This window comes from Larus michahellis, chromosome 15 (assembly GCF_964199755.1).
Source record: "Larus michahellis chromosome 15, bLarMic1.1, whole genome shotgun sequence".
Taxonomy (NCBI): domain Eukaryota; kingdom Metazoa; phylum Chordata; class Aves; order Charadriiformes; family Laridae; genus Larus; species Larus michahellis.
This window is the reverse complement of record NC_133910.1, coordinates 10727719-10755326: the sequence shown is the minus strand read 5'-3', so window position 1 is coordinate 10755326 and position 27608 is coordinate 10727719. Positions and strand designations below refer to the sequence as shown.

Genomic DNA, 27608 nt, shown 5'->3' with positions numbered 1-27608 from the left:
GGGAGCAGAGGGGCAGCCTGGACGGAGATGAGGAGCGTGGGAGCACCAAGCTTCCCCCAGATTTGCAGGCGACTGTTTCTCCAACCAGGCCCCGGGATGGTGCGCCATGTCACCCCAGCGTTGCACTGATGGGGCAGCCTGCTGCGTGTGAGGAAGGGAGTGAAGGGACAACCAAGCCAGCCCAGCTCCAGCGGGAAGGCAGCAGGAGTTGTGGGCTTCGCGGCGGGGACGCCTCGGCGAGGGCGGGGGAGGCCGGGCGGTGCCGGGGCTGAGGTAAGACGCGCCCAACAAAATGGTGGCCGAGGGCGCGGGCGGGCTGAGGGGGCCCCGCCGGCCGTTACCGGCCGTTACCGGCCGTTACCGGCCGCCGCGCCCCCTGGCGGCGGGCAGTGGGGCGGCGGCGGGGGCGCGGCGCGGCCCGCCCCCAAGGCTGCCCGGCCCCGCCCGGCCCCGCCCGGCCCCGCTCCCGACAGCTGCCTCCACCCGGCGAACGCCAGCAGCAGGTAGGGCCGGGGGCGCGGGGAACGGGCCGGTGGGGCCGCGGGCTGCCCGCCCTGCCGTGGCGCTGAGGGGGCCGTGAGGGGGAGCCCCCTCCCCGCGCCCCCGCTCGCCTGGGCTGAGGGAAAAGCCGCGGGATCCTCGCCGGGAGCCGGGGGGGTAGGGAGGGCGGAGGTGGCCGTGGCCCCCTGAGGCCCTCAGCCCCTCGCGGGGCGGAGGTGGGCGGCTGGTCCCGGCTCGGTGCATTTCGGTGTCCGTGGCTGCCATCAGCACAACTTTGCGGTGCTTCGAGTGTGACAGAGACCGTCCTTCAGCGAGCCTGGCTCGGCCCGTTAAGCCCGCCCACCGTGTCGGTGGCATCCCCCGAGGAAGGAAGGGACAAACGCCCCGAGCAGCCGGGCTGGGCCCAGGGGACACCGGAGAGGAGCGGGGCCGGGCGGGCTCCGCCACCCCCCGCGCCCCGGTGACGATCGTGCAGGTCCCTGACGGGACGGGGACAGCGGGGCTTTTGTTTGTTTTGTTCTTTGCCCGGGGGAAGAATGTCTGAAAGCTCTATTTGGATAAAAATTCCAAAAATGTAGACACTTAAAACGTATTTAAAATGTTTCCTAGGAAGAGTGTTTAAAAAAAAAAAAGTTATGGGGATGACTTGTTTCAAGGAGGCCTCATTAGTAAGTAGATCCTCTTTGAATGAAACTGCTTTGAATGTTATTTGCTTTTGGATGTGAAAAATCCGACTTTGCTAACAAGGATGATACTAGCATTGTTTCCCCTCAAGTCTCATTTTTCTTACTGATCATTACAATTTCCATTTTCCACTACCAACTTTCTGCATGACGCAAGTTTATCAGCAAAAAAAAAATTTCCTTTGCTGGGGAATGGCATGGCTCAGCTTAGGGTGTCCTACTCTGGAGTCAAATGGGGGTCGGGGGTTCCTTAAACATCTCTCATCCTTTGGGTTTCTCAAACTATTTTACAGAATAATAATGTATAACATCTGTCTGGGCAAATGAAGCGAAACCCGAGTACAAGGAGTAGGTCTCGCACAACCTTGGCTATTGTAACTGGTTTCTCTCATCTTGTCCATGAGAGAGTTTATTCCATAGTCCCTGCTACAGAGAGGTGAGAGGTGGAAGTTTAACCCATACCACTACCAGAAGGAAGTCCCAGTTTAACACCTGCTCTGCAGGACGGCTGCTGTTGGCATCCCTGCCAGCTCCCTGCTGCCCCGGGCTGGGTGTGCTAGGTGTGGTTCCAGGCTCTGGATTGAACTGGGCTGTTCATCCTCGGAGAGGATAATGAGAATGCTGTTCTCTGTGCTTCTGCAGCAACCCCGGGTGTCAGCATTAGCTTATCTGTACCATCGATGGGCCCCGTTGCAGGACTGACTCGCTGGAGTGGTGAGAAGTCCGAAATTCAGCAGGAAGATAGAGCAGGAATTGTAGTGACACCTCATTGGTGACATGGGTGGATGGTGAACTTCTTAAATGTAAAGTGTTTAAATACGGGGAGGGATTTTTCCGTGGGTGCCTGAGTGTTTAGATAACAATTTGTTTCAGTGAGAGCTGAGTACCTGCACCATCCCCAGGAGAATGTCTCCTGCTCTCAGAAGGGTGGAAGCTTTCTCCAGCTGGATGAAATTCCAGTGGTATGGGGAAAACACTGGGGAAATTGAACCAGCCCTCAATCTTTGGCTGCTGTCTGAAAGGGTGACAAAGCAAAAATGCTACTGCTCATTTCAACTTTGATTTTACAGGCACAAATCCAACACGTTTGTGAATTTGTTCCTTTCATCACCAGAGCAGGGATATGAGATAGCGCTCCACAATCAAGTTTCAGGGTTCTGATAACATTACCGAGGGGGATTGCTGCCAGCCCTGGCTGAAAGACTGGCTGCCTGACATTTTCCGTTAAAAGGCTGTTTTGGTAGATACTTTATATACTTTTGTGAGTGGTTCAGCCACTTGCTGAGCTGGTAGTGTGGTCAGCAGTGTCACCAAGGGGGAGGGCTTCTGTGGAAGAGCAAAGGCAAGAGCCTTCCTACAGGACAAGAAGCAGCAGCTAGCTGCTTTCAAAGACCCCCACTGAGGCAGTGTTTCCCCCCACCCCAAGTTCAGATAAACCAACTTTTTATTGTAGGTTGGGTATTTTACAGAGTCCCAATGGGAACTAAATCATTCTCAAAATAGCACTGTGACGTATATTATTACTCAGGATTTATATCTGCTTTCAACTCACTTTACAAACACAAGCTTTCCATTTTAATCCCAGTCTCAGACATTAGCAATCCTACTGAGTTACATGTATGGGAAAGAAGATGTTGGACAGGAATATACACCTTCGCAAACCAACCATTTCCCAGTTCTGCTTTGGAATCCTGACACCAAAAGAAATAGTTTTTTTTCTTTTTCTTTTTTTTTTTTTTTAATATGAACTGAAGTGATTAAGTTGCGGACTGGCTGCAGTAGAGCAGAACATGGTTAAACAGATATAAAGTAGCTTGGGCACAATAACTAACAATGTCTAGGAAGAAGCAGCTACTTTTGTTTATTGTTTGCTTTCACAGCACTTGTGACTTGTCATGTGAATAAGATAGTTCTGAATATGTCTTTGCCTGATCGCTATCAGAAATGCCTTTTAATGAAAAGGCAGAAAATTCTGATATGGGCAGTTTATCAGTAACAAGTTGTGTATTATTTCTGTTGATTAGTGGTTGTCTGATTCTCCAAATGAGGTATTTGGTATCCCTTCTAAAAATTTAAACTGAAAACAAAATTTTATATATTGTTATTTTATATGTCCACTTGCAATCTCTTTTGAATCCTTTTAAATTGAAGACTCAAAAGATGCCTTGTGCCATGGCTTTCAAAGGTCACTGAGTTTTTACATTAAGAAGAAACCCTCAAGTTATCTTTTTTTTTTGGTGCAGCTTATCACTTTATGTACCTCTGTCATGTCATTTGTTCTGCTTCTCACAGCATTAGCTCAAGTCCTTGTCTTTTCAGCCTCTTAATCATTAATTAATCGCTTCAGACACTAAGACGACCGAGGGAACTGAAAAGAAATGCTCTGGATGATTAATTCTTTTCCCATAAAAGCAGTAAACTTGCCAGAGTTCTCAGCTATGGGCCATTCTGGAACTATTTTTCCCAAATCAGCCACAAACTCTCTAGGTGGGGATAGTGCACAGCAGTTGAGCCTAAATCCATGGTTTGTTAGTTTGCGAGGTATGTTTCCGTAGGAGGCTCCACAGAACAATGGCAATGTAAAAGGCGATGCAGTCAGACACAGTCCATGGGGCACAGGAGTGGAGAAGCTGTCACACTGGTTCACCAGTATCTTGTCTTTGGCAGCTCAGGGCAGATGTTTAGACAAAGGAACAGAATGGAAAAAATCATGGAGAACTTTTCTCAGGTCTGTCCTTGTGACTGTTGGCAGTCAAGAACTGTCGTGATTAGGGATTTCCTGAACTGAAGGTTGCATTCAGATTGTAATATTTAATAGTTGCTATTCAAACCGTCCCTTGTGAATTTATCTCATCTTTTTTACCCTACTTGTAGTTCTGTCCTTGTGAGCACCCTATGAAAATGATTTCAACTCTGTGCCTGCAGAGGAGTACTTCCTTTGGTTTTCTTTAACATTGCGTACATAAGACAGGAATTAGGTTGCACCTTTTCATATAGAAACACCACCTTAATGTGATAATTTCTGTGTTTAACCTGCACTGCTGCCTGTGTCATTATCATGCCTTTATAAACGGAAGTCCAGAGCTGGTTTTCTTCAGCACCCAGTCTATCTCGCATCCTTCAATAATTTGTCTCATAGGAGAATCTGTGAGGATTTACCAAGGAAAGAAGCCGCTGCTGGTTATCTCCTGCCCCTATATCCAAACTAGGGGCAATCAGGAGGCTGCTAAACCACGAGACAGACTGCAGAACTGCCAAATAGAAGACTGCCTTCAGTGAAGCACTTTAAAAGGGATAGAAAAAGAGTAAAAATTGGAGTGAGACCCTAAAATGGGCTGTGACATTGACTTGGTCTTCTCTAGTTGTTTGCTACTTGCTTGTCTGCTCAGAGCAGGCCCAGGGAATAATGGGTGAGGAATGGTGGTGATGGAAGGGTGGGTTTTTGGGTGTTTGTTGTTTTGGCTTTTTTTAAGTAAGGAGAATAAAAGTAAATGAACTGGTATTAGGAGCGTCTGAACAGACTTTATACACGCCAGGCCTGGATTTCAGCAGATAGGCTTTTTCTTCCTAAGAAGTCACGGATGTTGGCAGATTTCCAGTATTTACACTACATCCTACAGTCTTCAGCTCCCTGATAGCAAAAGTACATGGATTGCCAGAGTAGATTCATCAGGCCTCTTATTAGCTGCTTGGCACACTGCTGGATGACGTTTTTTGTAGACATACCGATAAGTTCATACCCTCCAGATACAGCCACACTGCTGGTGTTTGCCTGATCGTAGCAGTGAGTGCTCTTCTTGCAGTAGCACAAGTCCTGTTATGTCCCTCACTGTTCAGAGATGCTCCAAGTACAGAGTCTGCTGGTCCGGGTGTGTATCCAGGGCAGTGGGAGAGAGATGCCTGATCGTATGTCATTGTTAAATCCCATCATAGGTGAAATCAGATCAGACAGCGTTCGTAAGATGTCAGCTTCCAGTACTTCCCACCAGCTCAGTGAAGGAAGGTTTGGTCAGGAAAGTTAGGAAAAGAAGTAGCAGCCTTTAACAATAAGCGTTTGACTCTCAGCAGGATTGCCAAGTTATTTATCTCCGATTATCCACTGATGATGCATTTGCAAAGTTAAATAGAGCGCTGACATTAGTGGAGTTAAATAGAGCTCCAGCAGCTTTTTCCTGGGGCGCTTTGCAGTGCTTGGCAACCTGCAAATGCCAGACTGGAATAGCCATGCCAGAGCGCTGACACTCATCCGAGGGAGCCTGGTGATGCTGCTGACGTTGGAGTGGTTGATTTGCTTGGTATTCTGGGGATTTCTACCTCTTCACACACTTCCCCCTGGAGAATAACCTTTTGTCCGTTTGTTTTTCCCCACTTTGGGGTGGACTGGGACTTCGCCAGTAACTGCATAGTCAGGATATTCAGGTTGTCAGGTTTTTTAATCAGAATTTGGGATGTGGTGGTGACTGGGTGGAAGGGTTAGGTGGTATAGACTCTGAAGGTTTGGGGTTTTTTTCCTTTTGCCCATTTCAAAATGTTCATTTCTGACTACAGGCTGTGGTTTTTGGTTTTATCCTTCCTCTTCTCCTCTTTTGTCTCTCATTCACCTCCCACCGAGAACCTGAAGAGCTGGAACCGCTCTCAGTTGATGTCCCAGCACAACTGGGAGAGGGACAAACAACTATTTGCCTGTATTAGGAGCTAGTCAGTCAGTGGGATGCCATCCAAAAACAAAGTTTAAACATATGTTATTTACTGAATGTTTCCACACACAGTAAAAATACAGCTACAATTCAAAACAGCATCTCTAAAACTCTGGAGGAAATGAATCATCCTGGGATCTTTCAGGCTGGATGGAGGCTGCTGCGCTGGGAGCTATCACAGTAGGACTTTCCTTCTTTCAGGCTGTCAGCTTTGAGAATACTTGTGGTTCCTTCATGTCAAAGCCTGAATCTTGCTAAAAATAAAATAAAATAGAAAAAACCCCTCTGTTAATCACCAGCGGCAGAGCTACAAACACTTTGCTACGAGGAAGAAGGGAGTGTTTTGGCCTGTGTGTTTATAGCGTTGCCCTCTGGTGGCTGTGACAGCAGCGATGGGAGCCGGTGCTCCTGCTGCCAAGGATGTGGCAGCAGCTGGTTTTGGAGCTGACAACAGCCTTCATGAGAAAGTCTGTCTCTTCAAGCCAGAGTCATTAATGCAGTGGCCACACCTGCACACATTAGGAGAACTGGTAGCAAAATGGAAAGGGGAACTCTAGTAACTTTGTGTGTCTCCACATCGATTTCCTCAGAAGTGAGTGTCTGACGAAAACCACTTTGTGAGAAATGGGGAAGTCCTGTCTCCTCCCAGGGCAGAGCTGCCTGCGCTCGTATGTGCTGGCCAGGGCTGGAGGAGGCTTTGGGTCGTAGCAGAAGGTCTGTCTTTTGCCTGTCAGCAGGTAAATGCAGGTACCAAAATACTACAGCACTTGTGACTCTCAGCTGTGCCTCATGTTCTGATCACTGTCCCTGATCTAGAAGAATGTATATTAAGTGAACTAATTTCTGTTAATTCTGAGTTGCTTCATGTCTCATGCAGAGGTTTTTGCAATGGAAAGATAAATTCTGTGTGGAGCTGAACTGGAAGGCAGGAGCTCAGGGAGGCAGTTTCTGTGGGGGGCTTGCTGTGGAACACGGACGTGCTGTGCTGCATCACAGTGGCATAAGACAGAGTTTTATCTACGTGCTTTTTAGTCACAAATCTTTTAACTCAACCCTGATATTTGCATGTACTTCTCTTGTCCTTGTCAGACGTGTAGCAATGGTTATTGTGAGTCCTTTCACCTAGTTGTGTCTGATGCTACACTTACACTGCAAGACCATGTTTCATGTTTTCCTTTTGGACTCATTTTAGGCTGTCTCTTCTGGTTTCCAGCCCTTCTTCTCTGGAAATAATGTATTGCTGTGTTCGTCTTTGGGTTATGGATAATGGATTGAACAGGCTTCTGTACTAGAGAGGAATGTATTGGCTACTTCTCAGGGGAGAACCAGTTTGCATAAAGTTGCAACTCATTTCCCCTGTACGCGGTCAGGACCTGGTGAGAGAAGGAAGAACATCTGTGTCATTTCCCTGGAGGTGACCACAGGCCTGGCTTCACTGCCTCTATTAATGTGTCTTGGCTGTCACCACCAGATCTGTCTATGGGACATAATATGGGATGGCAGTCATATTTTAATGTTCTGGATTATGTCTTATGGGTTACATAAGTGCTCCTTTAAGACATGTTTTCAGCACTGAACAATGATTTGTGTTTGAGTATAATTCAGGACTCAGTTTTGCTCACAACTGAATGAAAGCAGTCTGTGGTTTCCACTGAGCCAGACTTACATATCCCGTGTGTATTTAAGTGCATGATTCAGCTCTCACGTATGCTCTTAAGGTAGGGCTTTTAAACAGTTGATTGTATCAGCAGATTTTCTCTGGGTGTGTTTCAGATGGGAGACCTATATATTCTCCAAAAGTTTCTCCCGTGTAAGTAATAATCTTCCCAATTCACATCAGGGCAGCTGAGAAGAAACTCAGGGGTTTGTGTTGAAGTTTTTAGCCTTGTGCATTGAGCTGAACCCTCTGTGTTTACTAAGTGGATCATATTCAAAAGGTAGAGAGACCAGAATAGAGCTGACATGACTCATTATACAAACAAACAGCTGGAAAAAGTGAACAATACTCAAATCATCCGGGTGTTCTAATTTGCTAAAGTGGTTTGGTAGGAATTTTAACTTATGAATGCAAAAACCTATTTGCCAGCGGCACAGATAATGCGGTACTTTGTGTCCAGGACTGTTGATCTGAGTTCTTCTTGGAATCAGATGCATATTTTATATGAAGGGGGAAGCTGCTGAAGGGACAATGCCAGTTTGAATTTTTTGGATTTGTGGCTGGCTGCATCTGTTAAGATGTAGCTGCTAGGAATGCCATTAGTGATGCTGCTCCTCATATAGAGAACTGAAATAGTTTATGGAGTCACTGTGGCTGGGGTGGGAGGAGGCTCTTCCATGCCAGTATTTTTCTTGTCCCAAAGAAGCTTTGTTTACTAGCTTCTTCAAGGCATGGAAGGAAAGGGATTGTTTTTTATTTTTACGTGTATATGAATTTAGGGCTGTCTGGAGACTGAAAACTGATCTAATCTATCATTTTAGGTATTTTTCAACGCCTATCAACTTGGCAGCAAGGGTGAAGTCCCACCAGATTTATTTTCAGTGGCTTAGTGAAGAGTTAGTCATAATATATACCCTTTTGGCAAGGAGGCTATATGGAATAGACAAGTATTTTCATTTTCAGTATGTGTTGTCATCAGCTGTTAATATTGTGCTGAACTGTCTTCCTTTCTCTGTTTTATGCAGCACCATATATTGAGGGTTTTGTTGTCAGAATTTGAATGATTCCTTAGTGTTCACTCTCACAATCTTTGTAAATTCCTTGGAGTTTTTATGGGTTGTCAAAGGATCAGAGAAAAAGAAAGGGCTGCGTGGGTAGTCAGAAAGTATAGATTCTCTTCAAAGTATAGAAATAGCTACCTAAATCTGAAGCGAGCAAATAATTTTATTTGTGATATGTTTGATCTCTTCAGTGTCATTATTTCAGACAGTGACCTGGAGAATGCAGCTCTTACTCTGGGAGTGTTACTGTCACAAGTACAACCTGTTGGTGTCCCTGGGATTGGTCATGCTCGGAGGATTGTACAACTTTGCTGCTTGCAAAACACAGTGACTTACGGTTTTCCTGTTGTTGCCGCAGAAATACAGTGGCAATTTACCTCTGGTGCTCGCTATAGGAGGTCCGGAAAGCTGTGAGACAGGGGAGTCTTTCTTTTCCTGAGGAGATATGTTATTATTTCTTCGGAGCAGTCCATATTGTCCAGGCAATTTTTGGCAAGTAAATAGAGGGGAAAAAGAGAATTTGCTGGGTCAAGTGCAACTGTTTGCCCCCAAGGTACAATAAGGATTGGTGCACAAGAAGCATTTTTGCAGCATGAATGTTGTGTGGATACAGACTCTACTAAGATTTACTGTTCTCTGTTAGAAATTCAGTCTGTATTTGTGAGTTATTTTGATGCTCTGGAAGTATTAACCATTAAAACAAAAAATACAGCCTTTGCCATCTAGAAATGCAGAAATTGTTCCAGAAGTAACCAGCAGGTGTTTTACATACTCTGTGGTGTAATATTATGTTGGCTGCAGACCTTCCTGTGTGGGCTTTGTTTATGCAGCAAGTTTAGACAAATTAACTGAACCCATCATGAACTAGGCACTGGAGCTGTAAGTGAGAACAACCACATGGTGATCTGGCCGACCACCACTTATTTCAGTCTCATTTAATTCAGCCAAGCTTTCCTGAGCAGCTCTCTGCAGGTAAGTCCTTACTATATTTACAGGTGTATACATGGGTCAATTGCCACAAATTAACTGTAGCTCCAAAAAAATGTTACGCTCATTTTTCTCTTGTAAGGGGCCAGTTCTGAATAAAAGCTGCAAGGAGAGTAAACTACTGAACAGGGGGTTTTCAAATGTGAGGGAGACGGCATTCTCTCTCTGATGCATTGTGAGACAGAAGAAGATAAGGCCCCTCACTCCCAGAAGTGCTGCTTCTTTTAAATCAGGATGCCAATAATGTAGTGATCAGACCTCTGGGTTTCTCTGTTTCATGTAAATACTCACTTAAAATGTCTCTTTCCTTTGCAAGACATAGACCCCTTTACAGCTGCGTCTATTTAAATGAACGACTGACTTCTTTTCTCACCCACTATTTTTACCAGCAATTTTTCACCTCCTCTTTTCTGGTTGCCCATCTTCAGCAAGTGTAGAGAAAAAAGAACATCTGGAAGCATCACTGGCTGAAAAATATATGTGCTCTTTATAGTCTTAGAAACACCAGAGTACAAAGTGTCATGAGGAAAGCCCCGTAAGCTAATATTTGCTGTGTCATACAGAGGAACTGGCTACTAAACATTTACACCCATTCCATTATACTTAGTCTTGTTTTAATAATTATTGAATTTAAAAACTGTTAAAATGTTATCATTACTGTCTTGTGAATTTTGTGTTCTGAAATGCTCTGGCAAGACCAGAAGTCAGACGATGTTTTGATTGTGTGCATTCCTCCAGCTTTGGTAAAGCTGCTTGGAATGTTTGAGGTTGAGTCAGGATCAAACTGCAGCCTAACAGAAAAAAGACTTTTTACCTCCTCTTTTCCTCCCCGTCAGTATTGGATGATACTGGCTTGTAGAAAGATACTTTAGATAGCATCGTTAGACACTTTAGACGGTGGTAGGTGTGAAGATGTGTCAGTATATTTGATGTGGAGGAACTAGGCATTAATTATTCCCTGTAATGGACTTTGCAGTGTGATGAGATGGAGTAAGAGATTCTGGGCTCTGTGTCCACGGGTTTTTCTTGAACGGAACAGGACATTCCCTTCAGTGTAGTTGTGCTGGGCCACATCCGAGCAGTGCAGAACTGGGCACCTTCTTGGCAAAAAGAAGTTCAGAGGAGAGTAAAGACAAATGGCGAAAGTGCTGATGGCATCAATTTATGAGGGTGTAGAGTGACTCTGTAAGAGGTGAGTGGGAGGCACAGCCTCAGAGATTAATATAAAGAGCATAAATGGAAGTATTTAGGGAGGGAGACAAAGAGAACTGTTTATAACAAGTTGCAGGGCGGAAATAAGAAAGGTGTTTTGGGTTGGATGCCAGGAGAGAAAACTACTGAGTCTGGGGTCGGAGGTGGTGGAAGCATCAGGTGCCAGGGCTTCCAACAGCACCATGGCTGAGAGGGTGCTCAGCAGGGCAAGAATGTCACGTCTGCTGAGCAGAGGGACTGCGTGGTTTCTCGTACTTCTTTGACCTTTCCTCTGAAACAAGCAGCTTCCAGTCTCAGGAAAATCATTTAATGCTTTCTTGAAGAAGCAATCTCTAAATTCTGCCGTTGGCCTGAGAGCCAGACAGGCTTTTGCGGTGTCAGCTTCCCTCACATACCAAGTCTCGTATTTTGTGTTTGGTAAATAGGGGGTATATCCCTATAAGGGATATATATTATTCTATAGGCCACTCTCCATTATACGGCATTCTCAGCTAGGCCTGCCGTGATTGCGTTAACTGCACATCTGGACACCATAATAAGTTGTTGTCTTCCACTGTTTGCTCAAGTCATTGGACTTCTTTTCTTAAGTTCTTGTTTTTATCACTATGCAGCCAAGTGTCATTTAGAGGATCCATCTGCACTGAAATTCTGTACTCCAAGCCCTTTCCTTGTTTTCCTTAAATAACTTTCCTTTGCATAAGCTGTTGGCTCTGCCTAGCACCCTTTCTGTGACTAAACTGGACGGTTTTATTAACACCAGCTTGAAATTTGCCTTTTCCCCATGTCTCCAGCAGGTCATCCTTTTTGGTAAGGTCCTGGCAATCTCATCTGGCATATGCCCTCAATAAAACGTCCAGAGTACAGATTTCTGTGGCAACATTTGCTGACAGCAGTAATAAACCATACCACATGTTGGAGTGTGTTACACTTATTCACTTCTGACATGTCAGATTGATTTTTACCAAAGAATAGTATAATATACCATTTATTTGTTGTAGCCCTCTTTCCTCTTTTGCCTGTATTTACATTCTGAAACCATTTGATGATGCAAGTTTGGACTGAGGAAAAAACTTATAAAATGCCAAGCTAATTAGAAGACCAAATAAATTGTTTTTCCAAAATATTGTATATGCTTAGGAGCATATATCTGCGGATTAGAATATACCATAAGACGGGATGCTAACAAAGAAGATTATCCTAGGTCTTTTTGCCTTCAGTCTGTGAAGTTTGGTGAAGGGTGGCACTATACAGGTTTTTGTTAATGAAAAGTGCAAAGTATTTTTCCATTTGGAAAGGACCCATCTCTTTCTAATGTTGTGCAATCCACTCATCCTGATTTGGGTACGCTGCAGCTGCAGAAGCTTTTCACAGCTGCCTTCCTTGGTGTCAGGGATCCAACATTTTTGTCACTGGGTCTTAGACCTCTGACACTCTGAACTTCCTTCACAGAGATCAGAAATACCAGCAAGACTAAGACATTGTTTTTATTATCTATCTCAGTTTGAGAATTTCCAGTGAAATTTTCAAAGGTACATTAACTAAATGAGAGTTTGCCAAGGTGACGTTTCCAAAATGCATCATCTTGGACAACAGAGAAGCAGAGTGTTCTCATGAGAGAGACAGAGAGAAAGGAAATATTCTCATGGAGAGTGGAGAAAGCACAAAGTGGAGTCTGATCTTTCCCGCATGTAAGTTTTGTTGTGGACTTCTGTGGGTGGAGGAATTGGACCCTTAATTTAAGCATCTTTTGAGAGATTCTGAAAGTAGAACCTCAGACTGTCAGTAATTCATCCCTGGGTGCGTTAAGAGCAGAAGAGTAACCAGCAGCACAGCCACACGTAGGCATTAGTTACGTTCCTCCCAGCATGCTTGTTTGACCTTCCAGGATATCCATAGCCACGTAGCAGAGCGCTCATCCCAGGCGGGTCTTGGCGCAGCCCCTGGGCAGTGTTTGGCAGACGCTGTATCACAGACACTGCTGCTTGCACCTCCAGGAGCCATCCCACCCTCTGGTAAGAGCATAGGGCCGCTCTGTTCCTGGGGTGCCGCAGTGGGATACAGCTCTTTCTGCACAGTTCACTTGCTGCAAACACTTGGAAAATGCGATAGATTGTCTTGCTGAAGTGTGAGACAGTTGGAAGAATGAGCTCTTTACTGGTAGCAGATCATTGATAAGCTACAGTCAGCCACACTGGGTTGTAATTCCATTGAATAGCTTTGATGGCTGTTACATTCCTGTCACAGGGTCTTGCTACACCCTCAGAAATATATGGTTGTGAAATTATTGAATTAGCTCTTGTTCTGTGTCACCTACCAGGCTGCTAATGCCCTTTCGCTAACATGTGAGCTGAGATACATTGGTCCATCTCAAGCCCCTCCAGAGTGCATTACTCTGATAGCAGCTTGTGAGGAGGTTGCATTTGGGTGCAAGACGCACAAAGCACATGCTGAATTTTGCATCTTGCTCCTCTGACAAATTCAGAGAGATAAGGGCAGTTCCCTCCATCCTCAGGTTATTCAGTTGCGTCCTTTTAGTGTTTCTCTGTTCTTGTCGTCCCCAAAATCTCTTTTGCTACAGCCCTTGCCATCTGGAACAGCCTTTCTGTTCCTCTGCGTCTCATCAACTTTCCATTTATTTGTAGTTTTCAGCTGACAAAATGTTTCCTCTGTTGCTGATGTCTCTTAATTTCTTCCTCTCTCGTTGGCCTTATGACTAGATACTTGGCTTGTTTGAAGGTAATTGCGGTGCGGGCTGTAATGGATAGCATATCGGCTTGAATTATTGCCTGCTGGGATTAAGCATCTGTAAAGGCTGAAGGAGTCTCTGAGACTTCCAGAGGACTGTTTGCACAACCACGTTACGCCCCTGTATTGCAGAGGGGGTGGGTGTGTTTGTGCTTGATAAAAGATTGGCTTCTGCACTTCATCTTCACTAGCAGCAAGAGGAGGAGGGAGCAGGGAATCCCTGCAGCTTCTGCAGGAGAAGGGAGAAGCCCATTTGCTGTTAGAAATGGGCAAACAGGACTTAAATTATATTTTTCTCACCGTTTTTTGCACAATGGCTCTGAAGCTGAACTGTGTTAGCTCCATGTCTGTTGCAGGGCTTGGATATGTTGTTACAGCAGCTGTTGTGCTTTCAGCTGTGGTAAGTGATTAACATCACAATTAAACATTGAAAAACTTTTGTTTTTCAATTACTTATGAGGGTCACACTCTTTTAACTCTTTGTGAGGAGTTTGACCAATTTTATAGTGAGAATTTGGGAGAAATGAAGTCAGGCTGACTGGAATCATGACGATAAAGTTCATTGTTTTCCATTTTTGTTTGATATCTGATTTCAGCATAGGAATCACTTTGGTACCTAACTTGCTATTTTGCTTTCTTTTCTTTATTTCTGCCTTGAAAGCTGAGTGTATTGTACTTTTGTCCATCAGCTGCTGTGAACTATCTTCTTTGTCAAAATACTGGATGCTTCTAATATAACATTTTAATTTTTTCTTCCCTGTTATCTGATACCACTCAAAGGCATGCTGTAATATATGGACAAACTTCCTTTGCCAATGTGACAGAAATGTTTTATTTCCTTTCAGTATTACCAAAGCGAATTATTTTATAATATAGTTTTAGAAAAGTGTTCATTATATTTGTTGAAAGAATGGATTGCATATTGTTAGTACATTGCATTAGTATGTCAATAAACGTATTAAATCAAAATTGCAGTGTCTTTAGGCCAGGATGTTGTGTATACTGGTGTAATTCCTACAAGGGAAAGCAGTTACCCAGAAGTACTGAAGTAATGTGGCAGAACTGAAAAGACGTAAGAAACCTGTTAATTATCTAACTCTGATGATATTCACAACATTCTGGATAAGATCACACAGGTTTTAGGAAAACTGTAAATAATGTTTGTGCAAGATGTACAAGCTGTAGAGTTAAAAGGGAGTTATTTCCTACGCCTTGAACGTTATGCAGCATTTATAGAAAAGCACAGGCAGCAAGGGGATTAGTCTTTCCCTCATGTGCCATATTGAAAAGCTATAAATTAGTAAAGAAAATATGTAGAGTAAAATCAAGAGAGGTAGACAAAAACCAGAAAAGAGAGTCTAGGGAAGAAGTCAGGAATAAGCCAGGAAGTAGAGTTGATTGGAAATGAAAATTAACAGTGATCAGTTGAGAGAGATTCCCCCCTCCCTTTTTTTTTTTCTTCAAAACTCAGTGCAAGAGAAAAAAGGAAACTTTCCACTTGTTGCCTGGAACAATAGTTAAGATGTCAAAAGCAATGTAATTAAACATGCGCTTCCTTGTACTATGCATATTGAACAATATTCTCTGTTTGTCCCTAGCCTGTCAGCATGGTGGAACACGCTGAGTTTTCGAAGGCTGGGAAGGAACCTGGCCTTCAGATTTGGAGGATCGAGAAATTTGATTTGGTACCAGTGCCAAAAAATCTGTATGGAGACTTCTTCACAGGAGATTCCTATCTGGTGCTGAACACCATCAGACAGCGGAGTGGGAACCTCCAGTACGACTTGCATTTCTGGTTAGGTAAGTCCGATGGGAGTGCCCCTGCTGAACTGGGAGCCCAAAGTGAACTCTGTTCCTCTCACTACACCAGCCTTGTCTGGTCAGTGTTCCCCAAGCAAATAAAAAGCAAAACTGGCAGCACAGTGAGAATGCCGTTTTGGGTGCATATGGTGCTACTCACCTTAAATATTTGAAATGGTTTCTGCAATAGTGAGTACAGCCATCTCTGTACCTCAAAATAGCGTTTTCTGATCAACATGACAGACTAAGTCCCTGTTCTGCAGAGGCTCACAGAGAAGACAAGATCTCAGATGAAAGGAGTGGCTGAAATCCTTTCGATTTGAAAGGATGGAGGTTGGTGGTTATCCTCCTAACTCAATGAGTGGAATTTTTTCCCCTGAAGCCCAGAATTCCTAACTGGCCTTCTGCAGTAAATGTCACCGAGTAACATGGCAAGGCTTTCTCCACATCCTGCAAAACTGAGACTCTTTGACAATATCATGGTTAAAGCTATGCAAGGTAGTTGCATGGTGGCTTGTCCTGTCTGCTATCTGTCAATAGGTTTTGCACACCAGAGAGCTCCAGAGAGGCAAACTGCTGTGGAACAGGCACCCCACTAGTATCTACAGCCTTCATAAAGCCTGGTAACGTCTTCCTGCAGGTTCATCTGTCTGCGTGTTTGTTCCACAGCAAGTTTCTTTCCAGGACAGGGTGAAATGGCAAAAAAAAAGTGAATGATACCTATCAAAGAGAGGTGAAGCAGTGAAGGCTGCAGTAGTTACGATGGTATTGTAAGCCTCCCAGAAAAATACACAGTTTATACCGTTTGGAGTCATTAGAAAAGTTTGGAAATGGCTATTCTGCAGACCTTCCGGGAACTAAACTTCCCAGGAATCTGCTTTCTCCACAGTGGTTTTGCACAGTTGAATGTAGAGCCAGAAATCCTGCATTCCTTCCAACTTGTTGCCTTTTCATTTCTTAGGAGATGAAAGCTCTCAAGATGAGCGTGGGGCAGCTGCCATATTCACTGTCCAGATGGATGACTACCTTCAAGGGAAGGCTGTTCAGCATCGCGAAGTGCAAGGCCATGAGTCCTCAACTTTCCTGGGGTACTTCAAATCTGGCATCAAGTACAAGGTAGGTGATGACTGGGTCTTTATACTGCCAGGCTGAATCAAGTTTGCAAGAAATGGCATCCTGCCCACTGCCCAGTTCTCAGAAGAATGAGAATTGCCCTTTTTCCAGTTGCTTAAAAACCATTCTCAACCAGATGTTTTCAATGAGTCGGAGCTGACAGGGTGGAGAACAGCAGATCCCAGTGGGAAAGCTTTGGCTGAACTAGTAATACACAAGCAAAGCCCCAGGAAACTTTAGGAATCGAGGTTTTGTTTTTCTTCGAGAAGCAGAGGAAAGAACGGTCCCAAGACGTCTGGAATGAATTTAAGAAACAGCAATCGGTGTTATTGGGAAACGCCTACCCAGTAGATTTAATTTCTCCCCACTTACATAACAGAGTTTGACCTTCTCAGTCTCTTTTTCTGTGCTTAGTTCACCTAATGTTTTGGTAAAGTAGACGAATAGTAGTGGGAGTTACTCTTCCACGCCATCGCAGTAAAGTGGAATAGAAATGAAAACATACAGTCAAAACCAGTTATGTTTGTTACGAATCCAATGACACAAAGAAAGTGATATCAGGTCAAATGCTTGCAAAGTGCTTACATTTCCTCACGTCTAAGACTTTCCTAGTCTTTCTGTTTTGCTTATTTCCCACTCATTTGTTGTTATTTTCATTCGTTTGAATATGGTTATGCTTTTTTTGAGGATAGCTGATGTGAGTCCTGTTGCCTACATTGATAAGTAATTCCAAGTATCTCTTTGTCAAAGGTGAATCCTGAGGTTGGGATAATTTCTGGTAGGCAAGACATGGAAATACACTCTTCACCCCACCAGCCCTATTAAATCCTTTTAATATCTCAGCTTACTGTGATCTTCTTCAAATTTGGAGATCTCCAACTGTATTGTATCAGTGTCCCTTAGACGCCATGGGAATGGATAGCTGGGATGTATCGAGAGATGGCTGCTTTACAAAAGTCCAGCCTGGGCAAGCTAGCTCTCCCTGCAAGTTGCTGCTGACCCTCTTTCCTATGGGACAAAAACTGCTCACCATTAGCAAATCTGTAGGATTTTCATTTTTCCTGAAGCATCGGCACAAGTGTGAATTGTTGTTCCTTTGTTTTCCCTTAGGCTGGTGGCGTGGCTTCTGGCTTCAAACATGTGGTTCCCAATGAAGTAACCGTGCAGAGGCTTCTGCAGGTCAAAGGCAGGCGAGCAGTCCGAGCCACGGAGGTCCCTGTGACCTGGGAGAGCTTCAACACAGGGGACTGTTTCATCCTTGACCTTGGCAGTGTAAGTACCGTGTAAAAGACAGGTTTAGCAGACTTTCAGGGTCAGGAAATATCTGATTAGTTCATTAGTCCCCGCTCTGTTGAAGCTATCTCAAGTATTGAGCATTCCGAAACACTGTTTAGCCAGTCTAACATCTTTCAGTCCCAGCCATGCTGCCATCTCATCTAGAGAGGGGGCTGACACCTGCATGGTCTTTCTCTTTTCCCCCAGAACATCTTCCAATGGTGTGGCTCCGACAGCAACCGCCAAGAACGGCTGAAGGCCACTGTGCTGGCCAAGGGGATTCGGGACAACGAGCGGAATGGTCGCGCCAGGGTCTATGTTTCGGAGGAAGGATCAGAGCGGGAGGAAATGCTTCAGGTTGTTCGTTTTGTCCATTTGTCTGTGCTGGAGAGGAAAGGGTGGTATGTGGAAGAATGGGTGGGGTGGGTAGATAGGCTCAGTAGTGTGAAGCATTAATAGTATAAATAATTCAATGCAGACTTGGTCCTCTTGGTCCTTGCTGGGACATCACAGTATATTTTCACTGTTGTTGATCTAGAAGTTTCTTCCACTTGTTCTCGTGGCTGGAGCATCTGGGGAACAGAGATCCTCTTGGATTGGCTGGTAATGTTTTCTCTCTCTCACAGGTCCTGGGACCGAAGCCCAGTTTACCACCAGGAACTTCTGATGACATCAAAGCCGATACCGCCAATCGGAAGCTGGCCAAGCTCTACAAGGTAATGAGAAACCCTGACAAATACCTTGTGGAGAATGGAGTGATCTTTGGACAATTAGATGGAGCTGGAATAGCAGAGAGGAGCTGAGATGAGCTGAGTCCTACTTCTGCCTCGCTCTGCTGTTAGCTTTTTATGGATGAACCTTGGTTGTGTACACGATGTGCTCATCTGCTTTCTGTTGTCTTTATCACCACTGACTGTAGTGAGACAGCTGAGACTTTCTAGGAACTTTGGAGAGTGTAATGAGTGGGGAAAAAAAGGGAGTTTTCCTTTGTGTTATCAGGCATTGTATCGGGAATATGATGGGAAAGAACTAGAAATAGTGAGCCTAAGAACCAGCCTACCCCTTTCTACATGCAGTGAGAATGATGGAGCAATGATTTGTAAGGCAACATTTGCCATCAGTTAGTGTAAGTGTAGAATAATGTCCACGACTTTTTGGGAGGAATCTTGTCTACAGCAGTCACTGGTATCGATGTGGTGAATATCTGCCAAGATGGCTTGTAACATGGACCTTTATCCCTTAGTAAGTACAAGAACTCGGACTGTTAAACCCACTTGATACAGGGAGGCCCATTCACAGTTACCAAGACTGACCCCTCCAGTTCTGGAGTGCAGTTGGTTTCCTTTAGAAGATATTAGAAATATTAGAAGATATTTCTTGGCTGCTTGTGCACCAAGGATATTTACCATTTTGGATCAATCTTTCTGTGGTCCCAGCAGTATCTGCTTTGCTAGAAGTACTTGAAATCTTCAGACTAAGTGTTATGTTTTTGTCATACTGTAGCTGTGTCAGAGGTATCCTGTTTGAAAAACAATAGTGCCTGAAGCAGCCAGTGCATTCAAATTTATTTCCCTTCCACTCCCTGAGTTTTGGACGATTGCCATGAAGCTGGAGGGGAACAGAGGATGCCTTATCTAATCTCCATGCCGTGTTATCGCAGGTCTCCAATGGGGCTGGGAGCATGGCAGTCTCGCTGGTGGCAGATGAGAACCCCTTCTCCCAGGCAGCCCTGGCTACAGATGACTGCTTCATTCTGGACCATGGCACAGATGGGAAGATCTTTGTTTGGAAAGGTACCATAGAGATGCAGGTGAAGCTGATCACGCATGCATAGGGTCTTCATCCAGTTACCAATCCCCGTTTTTTCAAGCTGGGCAGGGGAGCATATGCTTGATGGTGGTGGTGCTTTTCAGGGCAGGTCGGATAGTATTAACAATCTCAGAAAAGACCCCTCATCTGAAATGTCAGGTGCTGAGGTACAGGGTCTTCAGTGTAGAGAAGTAAAGGGAGGTTCCTGGGAACTGGGAAGAAAAAAATAATTTATCATCATAAGTAGCAAGGCAGTTGTGCTCTCTCAGCTGTCACAAAAGGCATACGAGAGATCAAAAAATTGTCATTTGCTATTTGGCATCATCTAGCTGGAAGGCTGGGCCCTTCTACTGTTGCAAAATGTGGAAGTACCTGGGACAGTTTCTTCTCTGGGTATGCAGAATTTTTTTGAAAAGTTGACCACTTTCTCTCTATTTTCATTAAAGGCAAGAGTGCCAACTCTGAAGAGAAGAAGGCAGCACTGAAAACAGCTTCTGAGTTCATTGATAAGATGGGTTATCCGAAACATACCCAGGTAAGGACGTGCAGCCCAGCTGTGGCCAGCCCCCAGGCACCACTGGGGTTACTTTTCTGCCACACAGGCAGAAGTTGGACTCCAGAGCACAGCTCGTGTGAAGTGTCACTAGAATCTTTCAAGTAGCTCCTGGTTTGGGTGATCTACTCCTCTGCAGGGAGATTGTAGTGTTGCTCCTGGGCTAACACTGGGCTAACACTGTCCTAAAATTTAACATTTCTTCCTCTCAGATAGTTTTTTACCTTTTCCATGACCTTCTCCAAAGAGTGAAGAAGAGAAGGCATAGATAAAGCTGCCCTTCCTGTTCTTAGGGAGATGTTTCTAAAGGCTTCCCATCCCTTCAGCCCTCCTTAGAACTCACCTGAGGCTGACTGTGCATCCTACAGCGTATTGAGACCCATGTTGTTGGTTGTGGTAGTATGGATCTTCCACGTGTTTAAAGCACACAGAAGCTTAAAGATTGAATAATGCTGGCTTGAAAGAAACAGATCCCTTCAAACTATTGGTCACAAGCAGCAGAAAATAGGTGGTTTGTGACGTGTCTTTTCTCTTTGAAAAGATCTGTCCCATATGGTAATAGCTGGAGGTACTGTTGATTGCTCTGTCTCTGATTATGGTGTCAGTGAGACTTGCCGTTGTGTTTAATACCGCGTCTTGGCACCAAGCGTTTCACCGCTGTGATCGCAGAAGAGCTGTACCAGGCAGTTCTCTGTCAGCCAGAAAGCAGGGCTCGCCTGGAGCAAGGAGCAGGCAGAGCTGGAGCTGTGTGGGATGGGGGCCAGGCTGCTCCTGATGGGCTGCCGCATTTGTTTCAGATCCAAGTCCTCCCGGAGAGTGGTGAGACACCTTTGTTTAAGCAATTCTTCAAGAACTGGCGGGACAAGGACCAGACAGAAGGGCTGGGGCAGGCTTACGTTTCTGGTCATGTTGCCAAGATCGAGAAGGTCCCTTTCGATGCCGCCACTCTGCACACCTCCAAGGCCATGGCTGCCCAGCACGGAATGGAGGATGACGGCTCTGGCAGGAAACAGGTGAGCGGGGACAGAATCCCTTTGGGGAGGTTTCTAGAATTTTCTTTGCTATGTGATGGCATTTCCTGCAAGAGCAGCGAGACAAATGGAGGCCTGAGGGTCATCAACACTGCAGTTTCGTAAATGCTGGGGAAATTTTTAACATCAGAAACACCAGCAGGGTCTTGAGAGCCCTGCTGCAGGTATAGATGAGCTGTTAATTTTGACCCAAAAATTTCCCTGGGGGCAATGCTTCACCCAACAGCGTGGACCCAGACTTTTGCTTCATTCCTCCTCCGTTATTCTAGCTGTTGCCATCACACGTGTGATGAGTGATTATCTCAGAGCACCTATCTCACGCGCCTGGATGCGTGCATTTGTGTGTAGAAGCAGTGGTGGAGGTGGGCTTGGAAGAGCTGAGTACTGTCCAAAAGCCCACAGAGCTCCTGGCCAACATTAGACTTTTCAAAAGACCCCGTTAAAGCCTAAAAGCTCTATTCCTGACCGTCTGAATGGCAGCAATGGAAATGATGATATCAGATACAAAATGGGCATCGGTGCTGGCGGTGCTCATAGGCCAACTCGCATTTTGTCCTGTGGTTCTGCCGGTGCTGATGGCTCGGATGAAGGTTTGGGAGCTCGCAGGAGGAGCCGGCTGTGCCCTGCGGCCGGGGCTGCTGCAGGCCATCCCCGGCAGGTGGGGCTGCAGGACCGCGACGTCTGGGAGAATGAACTGGGGAAGAAAATGGAACAGGAGCTCTGTCAGGAAAGTGCTTATTCTGCTGTCGCGTCGGACTCAGACTGTTTCTGCTCCTTTCCTGTTCTAGATTTGGAGAATAGAAGGCTCAGAGAAAGTGCCAGTGAATCCTTCGACGTATGGCCAGTTCTACGGCGGGGACAGCTATATTATCCTGTACAATTACCAGCATGCGGGAAAACAGGGACAGATTATTTACACTTGGTAAGAAAGTTTCCCTGATGCAAGTCAGGAGACACTGGGGCTGTGTGCTGCTGGGAGACCACTTCTTCAAAAATGGATCGCTGCTGGTTCCCACTTAACAGAGGATCCTCGGGGAATAAAATTTCACCCTGGATAACCTTCCCTTGCAAACAAAACACTGCCAGAGTCTGGAATGTTTTGTTTGAAGTGGGACAATGGGAGGAATTACTGTGCTAGTATTTTTTCTCTTTTTCCTTTTTTTTTTTTTTTCCTCCCAGTAGTAGTTTCTCCCTTTTTTGGATCAAGCTCTAGTTCTTTTTGCAGAGTTCCTACATCTTTCAAGACCACCATAACTAACTCTTGATACTCTGCCACCGCAGCTGGTGGCTTGTGACTGTTCGAGTTCCCAGACCGTGCCCTTACAGAGGAGTTTTTCAGCGGGCAGGCTCGCAGCGATCTTCCTCCTGCTCCTCAGCAAGCAGAGAGGGAACAGGCTGCTTTCTACCCGAACCCAGAGCGGGTGCAGTCTGTACAGGGGCTGCATGTGTAGTTCCTGATAACGGTACCAACAGGCATGTTTTTGAACTAGCTGCTAGAAAGATAATGGGAGATAGGCATGAAGATACTAAAGAATCTGTGCTTATTATCTAGAAAATGTTCCTATCTATCTCCCTCTGTAATCGCCATGTTACAATACAGGGTAATGAATTTCTCCTTCCTGTTGAGTGAAGTGCTGCAGAGGTTTGGTAACAAAGGTTTTCCTTATCTCTTCTTGATCTCTGTAAGGGGGGGGGCTGTGTTTTGGGGGAAAAGGGCTGAAAATAAAACTCAGATTTTGCCTCGTCTTTCAGGCAGGGTGCTGATTCCACTCAAGACGAAATTGCAACCTCTGCATTCCTCACAGTACAGCTGGATGAGGAGCTGGGAGGCAGCCCTGTGCAGGTAAAAACACACACAACACCAAACAAAAAACCCGAAAAACTGACACTGTGGAAATAAACAAGAGAGATATATAGTTATATGATACCAATTGGCGGTGGAGAAAGCTACTCGCGTAGTGGCAGCCTCCAGGGCTGGTGTAGGTGTTCGGAAGAGGCTGTGTGCCGAACCTACATGCCAGCTATATTGTATCACGCAAGAAAGTCTTACAAATGGCCTGTAGGAGACAGGAGGGTTTTTACGGCTGTTACTTGTGTGCCAGTGGATCACTCATCAATTAAAATGAAATGGCGATTGAGAGCGCTCTGTTTCAACACTGGTCTGTTTTTGTGCGGGAGGTAATAGCTATAACAGCTAAGCTCCAATGACAAGCTCCATATTTTATGAAGATTCCAGCCGTAAAGTTGGTTGTAAAGGCCATTTCTAGCATAACTTGTGCTACCTTTTAGCAGTAGCGTAAAACTGACAGCAAGTTTCTTTTTCTCTAGAAACGAGTAGTGCAAGGAAAAGAGCCGCCTCATCTGGTGAGCATGTTTGGTGGAAAGCCCTTGATTGTTTACAAGGGTGGAACCTCCAGGGAAGGAGGCCAGACGGTACCTGCAGACACGCGGCTGTTCCAGGTCCGGTCCAGCACCTCGGGAGCTACCAGGGCAGTGGAGGTATGTGGAGAGAGTCAACTTCCATGTTGACTTCACAGGCTGTGAAGGGAACACCATCCCTTTGAGCAGAACAAAGGCCAAATTGAGCTTTCTTCTGTAAACTGAAACACACTTGGAAAACTTTACGAACTATCAAGAGATTCCTCCTTTTCCATAGATAAGTAGTGATAATCATTATTTTCTAACTGGTTTATAAATATCACCTTGAATACATTTAAGCCATTTTCTCTTAAGTCCCCACTAGGATACTTTTCAAACTGTTGAAAACCATTCGGATCTGGCCATCGTAACTTGTTCTAAGCCTGTGTCACGACAATGCTGAAGACAGAAAGTGCTAAATACCCTGTATGCAAATAGAACTTGTGCCAGGACATAGGTTAAGAGCCCTGCTCCTTTGAAAGAAACCGCACACAAAAATACCCCTCGTGCAACAACAAAAGAGAGACCAAATCCTGGTCGGTAGCTACAGGCGAGGCAAGAGCACTGGTTTATGTCTGCAGCAACTTTTAAGTTTCTAGCTTCAAGACGGCACGTCCTTGTTGACACAGAGGAAGTTACGTTAAGGATTGCTCAGCCTCAGCAGCAGGGACGCTGCTCTGCAGCCGTCTCCCCAGCGAGTTCTTCAATCTCCCGTCGTAACCGTAAAGCCTGGCAAAATGACAGATCCCAGCATTCTTGCCGTGGGGCGTATGTACCTGTAGATTACACACAGAAACGCACATCTATTTACTCTTCTCATATGAGTCTAACTCATCACTCAGAAACAGGCAAATGTACAACATATTTTATAGCCTAATGTGCTTGTGGGGAATGTCTTTTTGGCAGTTTATTCAACAATAGGTACTGATTTTTATTTTGAAATAACGGGCTCTCTGTAGAGGACGATTACATCTGACACATGCAATGTTCTTTCTTTTCAGCTGGATCCCACTGCCAGTCAGCTGAATTCCAATGATGCCTTTGTCCTAAAAACTCCCTCTGCTGCTTACCTTTGGGTTGGCCAAGGAGCCAGCGACGCTGAGAAATCGGGAGCACAAGAGCTGCTGAAGATACTGGGAGCTCGCCCAGTACAGGTTTCTGAGGGCAGAGAGCCAGGTGAGGGAGGCACAAGGGAGCCTGAGATCATTTCTGTGTAGCTGCATGTTCTCAGTAATTATTCCATGGATATTTTCTTTCGTCTCCCAGAACAATGAAATATGGACACAGGCACAGAGGGGCTTCTCCAAAGTATTTTTATTACGTGTAACAGCACACTCGTGTTTGCAGGCCTTTGGCACTTTCTGACGTGGAAGAGTGCTTCAAGTCCTACCCAAACCACCCTGCTACTGTGGTTTCCATGAACAGTTGAAGCACCAGCATCTCTTTCTCTTTTTCAGATAATTTCTGGGCAGCTTTGGGTGGAAAAGCCTCTTACCGTACCTCTCCCCGGCTGAAGGACAAGAAGATGGATGCTCACCCGCCTCGTCTTTTTGCATGCTCCAACAAGAGTGGACGCTTCACTGTGAGTACCTAAGATAACAGTCAGTTACTTCAACATCCATCTGACGAAGCTGGGAGAAACCCAGTCCCTGTCTGCTCTGAGCCAACCGACAGGCTGTCGCACCGTCTCTCCCTTGGCAGCGTTGCCGCCAGAAGGAAAGCACAGGCACCGTTCTTCTGCAGAGACAGCAGCCAGTTCTGTTGCACTGTTGTGTCACCACAGCAACTTGCTGAAGCATCAAACTGGTCTTCCCTTGGTTAACAACCAGCACTTAGGCTCCTCAGATTTTAACTCATGAATCTTTCAAGTAAAAAGAGGCAGCGTTACAAGTCTTGGGCACGCGTGAAAGACAGTTTCTCTAGGTACAAAGAGACTGATTTTGTGTTCTGTGCTCCAAGCACACTTGTGTGACACAGCTGGTGTTGCATGGTCAAATGCCACACCAGTATCTAGCTTAATGCGTCCCACCGACGAGAGGTGAAACTAGAACCTGTGTCAACTGGATTTCTCCTGTAAAGGTGAAACGGGGATTGAAGTACAAGCTCATCTTAACCTTATGTTTTCCAGATTGAAGAAGTTCCTGGAGATCTGACTCAGGATGACCTTGCTACAGATGACGTTATGCTCCTTGACACATGGGATCAGGTAGGTCACATCTGCCCAGTGAAGAGAGGAGCAAAGAGTAGGCACAAACTGGCTCTGGATTGAGACCCAAATTACAATGGCTGCAGGAGTTATTGTATTACAGAGTCCTTTCATCCTTCCATCTTTGGGCCTGAGACAACTCACCTCATTAGTGACAGTGAAGGGAACTTACACCCGGAACTTGAGAAACGAGTTGGTGTCCTGCCGCTCCTTTGACCAGCTTACGGGCTGAAGGAAACAGGCTGTTTGTTGTGTGTCGTATGTGTTCCCCCGGCCTGGAAACTGCTGGGGGACTGTGACCCACGGCCAGGATTCAGCAGTTGAACACACTGACACATTTTCTGTTATTTTTCAATAACAAAGGGCTTGTCAGTCACTGGGCATAAATCAGCCAAAAGGCACCTTAGAGGTGAATTTTGTATGTTTTATGTAAAAACGTTCAAACACCTGCTAGTTTTTCCTATGTTAAGCTAGTGTATCATTTGTTCACGTATCTAGAATTTATGCAGATAAAACACAGTCAAAAAGCTTCTAGTTATTTACCAATAGCTTTAGTCACATAGGCCAAGCAGCCAGGCCCACCAACACGAGCGCGGCCTTGTTGCGTGTCACACTCCATTCACAGAGACTCTGTCTAAATTAGCCTTTCTTTCATAAAGAGACTGACTGTTGCTGAAATAATGCATATGGGTTTTTTTATCTTTAGGTCTTTGTATGGATTGGGAAAGATGCCCAAGAAGAAGAAAAGACGGAGGCTTTGAAATCTGGTAGTGTCACTTTTTCCTCTCTGAACTAACCATTTTTTATTTCCCACTATCTGCTCATAAGGCAGGCAGTTTAATGTACTGAGAAACATACCTTAACCACAACATAGAATTCAATGTTGTGACCAAAGAGATCCCCTCTCTCAAGAAAGGAGGATCCCCAGGATCAGCATGCAGAGGTGTGCCATTATTCAGCCGTGCTGCGCTCGGCCCCTAGCAGTGAGAAAGTCCCCTTGTGTGGGTAAGCGGGCGCAGGCTGCCACTCTGTTACAGCCTTTTAGAATCCTAATGTCAGTTTTCCACAAACAAGTGCCAGTCTTCTAACAGGTGCTGATAAAACCATGGAGTGAAAGCTTTTGTGGTTTTTTGGTGGTGGTTTGGGTTTTTTTTTGGTTTAAATGAGCAATCTGCAATTGTCTCCATCCAGTTAGCTTCAATGAAGCTGTTTCAGCTGTTGCTCCCTACAACTTGTACTCTCTGAGATTTCCTTCTACTTGTGTGTTTTCAGCTAAACGGTACATTGAAACGGATCCGTCCAGCCGAGATAAGAGAACTCCCGTCACAGTCGTTAAACAAGGGTTCGAGCCGCCAACCTTCTCTGGCTGGTTCCTGGGCTGGGACGACGACTACTGGTCTGTTGATCCTCTACAGAGAGCAATGGCAGACGTGGATGTCTGAGTAACGAGTTTTTTCTTTTTTTAAATGAAGCAAGTTTAGTGCCTTCAATGCCTTCAAGAGCTACTTCCTCCTGCAGGATGCGCGTTAACAAGGCAATGATGTTAATAGCCAATTAGCTGTGCAATAATTACCGAAAACAATCATGACCAGTCATTGACCCTACTCCTTGCTTTGATTATATTTAATACAATAAAGCTCGTATGGAATATGTGAAGAATAGAAACGGTGGGGTTTGTTACGAAGAAAACATTAAAGAGAAGCTGTAGATCCCACATTTGAACATGTTTGAAAAATACACCTTAGAAAAGTAAACCTTCTTTGTGCCATCTTTTGCACACGCGCTTTTTACTAAATTGGTTACAGAATTATTTTGGGGGGTTTGGAATTATTTTGTTTTCCCCTCACCAGAAGTATTAGC

At 45.2% G+C, this 27608-nt stretch overlaps 1 protein-coding gene across 2 annotated transcripts; it reads left to right on the top strand.

Annotated features, from left to right (window-relative positions):
- The first annotated feature begins 424 nt into the window (after positions 1-424).
- GSN (gelsolin) lies at positions 425-27413 on the top strand. 2 transcript variants are annotated; one of them, XM_074609405.1, is made up of 17 exons: positions 425-503; positions 15142-15343; positions 16305-16459; positions 17567-17728; positions 17939-18088; positions 18358-18447; positions 19392-19524; positions 19987-20075; positions 20891-21106; positions 21913-22046; positions 22877-22967; positions 23453-23623; positions 24544-24718; positions 25000-25124; positions 25671-25748; positions 26455-26515; positions 27021-27413. In XM_074609405.1, exons 2-17 carry the CDS (start codon positions 15151-15153, stop codon positions 27188-27190), a joined length of 2193 nt encoding a protein of 730 aa, XP_074465506.1. In that variant the 5' UTR covers positions 425-503; positions 15142-15150; the 3' UTR covers positions 27191-27413. The 2 variants fall into 2 exon arrangements, with proteins under 2 accessions (XP_074465506.1, XP_074465505.1); XM_074609404.1 differs by lacking the exon at positions 425-503 and adding an exon at positions 13627-13943.
- The last annotated feature ends 195 nt before the right edge of the window (positions 27414-27608 follow it).

What these genes read in the sequence shown, in the direction of transcription:
- GSN (XM_074609404.1), top strand. Translation starts at nt 13,809, where the DNA reads ATGGGCAAACAGGACTTAAATTATATTTTTCTCACCGTTTTTTGCACA. An exon ending in GAAGATCTTTGTTTGGAAAG is followed by an intron (nt 19,525 to 19,986) that starts GTACCATAGAGA and finishes TTTTCATTAAAG; the next exon opens with GCAAGAGTGCCAACTCTGAA. An exon ending in GAGCTACCAGGGCAGTGGAG is followed by an intron (nt 23,624 to 24,543) that starts GTATGTGGAGAG and finishes CTTTCTTTTCAG; the next exon opens with CTGGATCCCACTGCCAGTCA.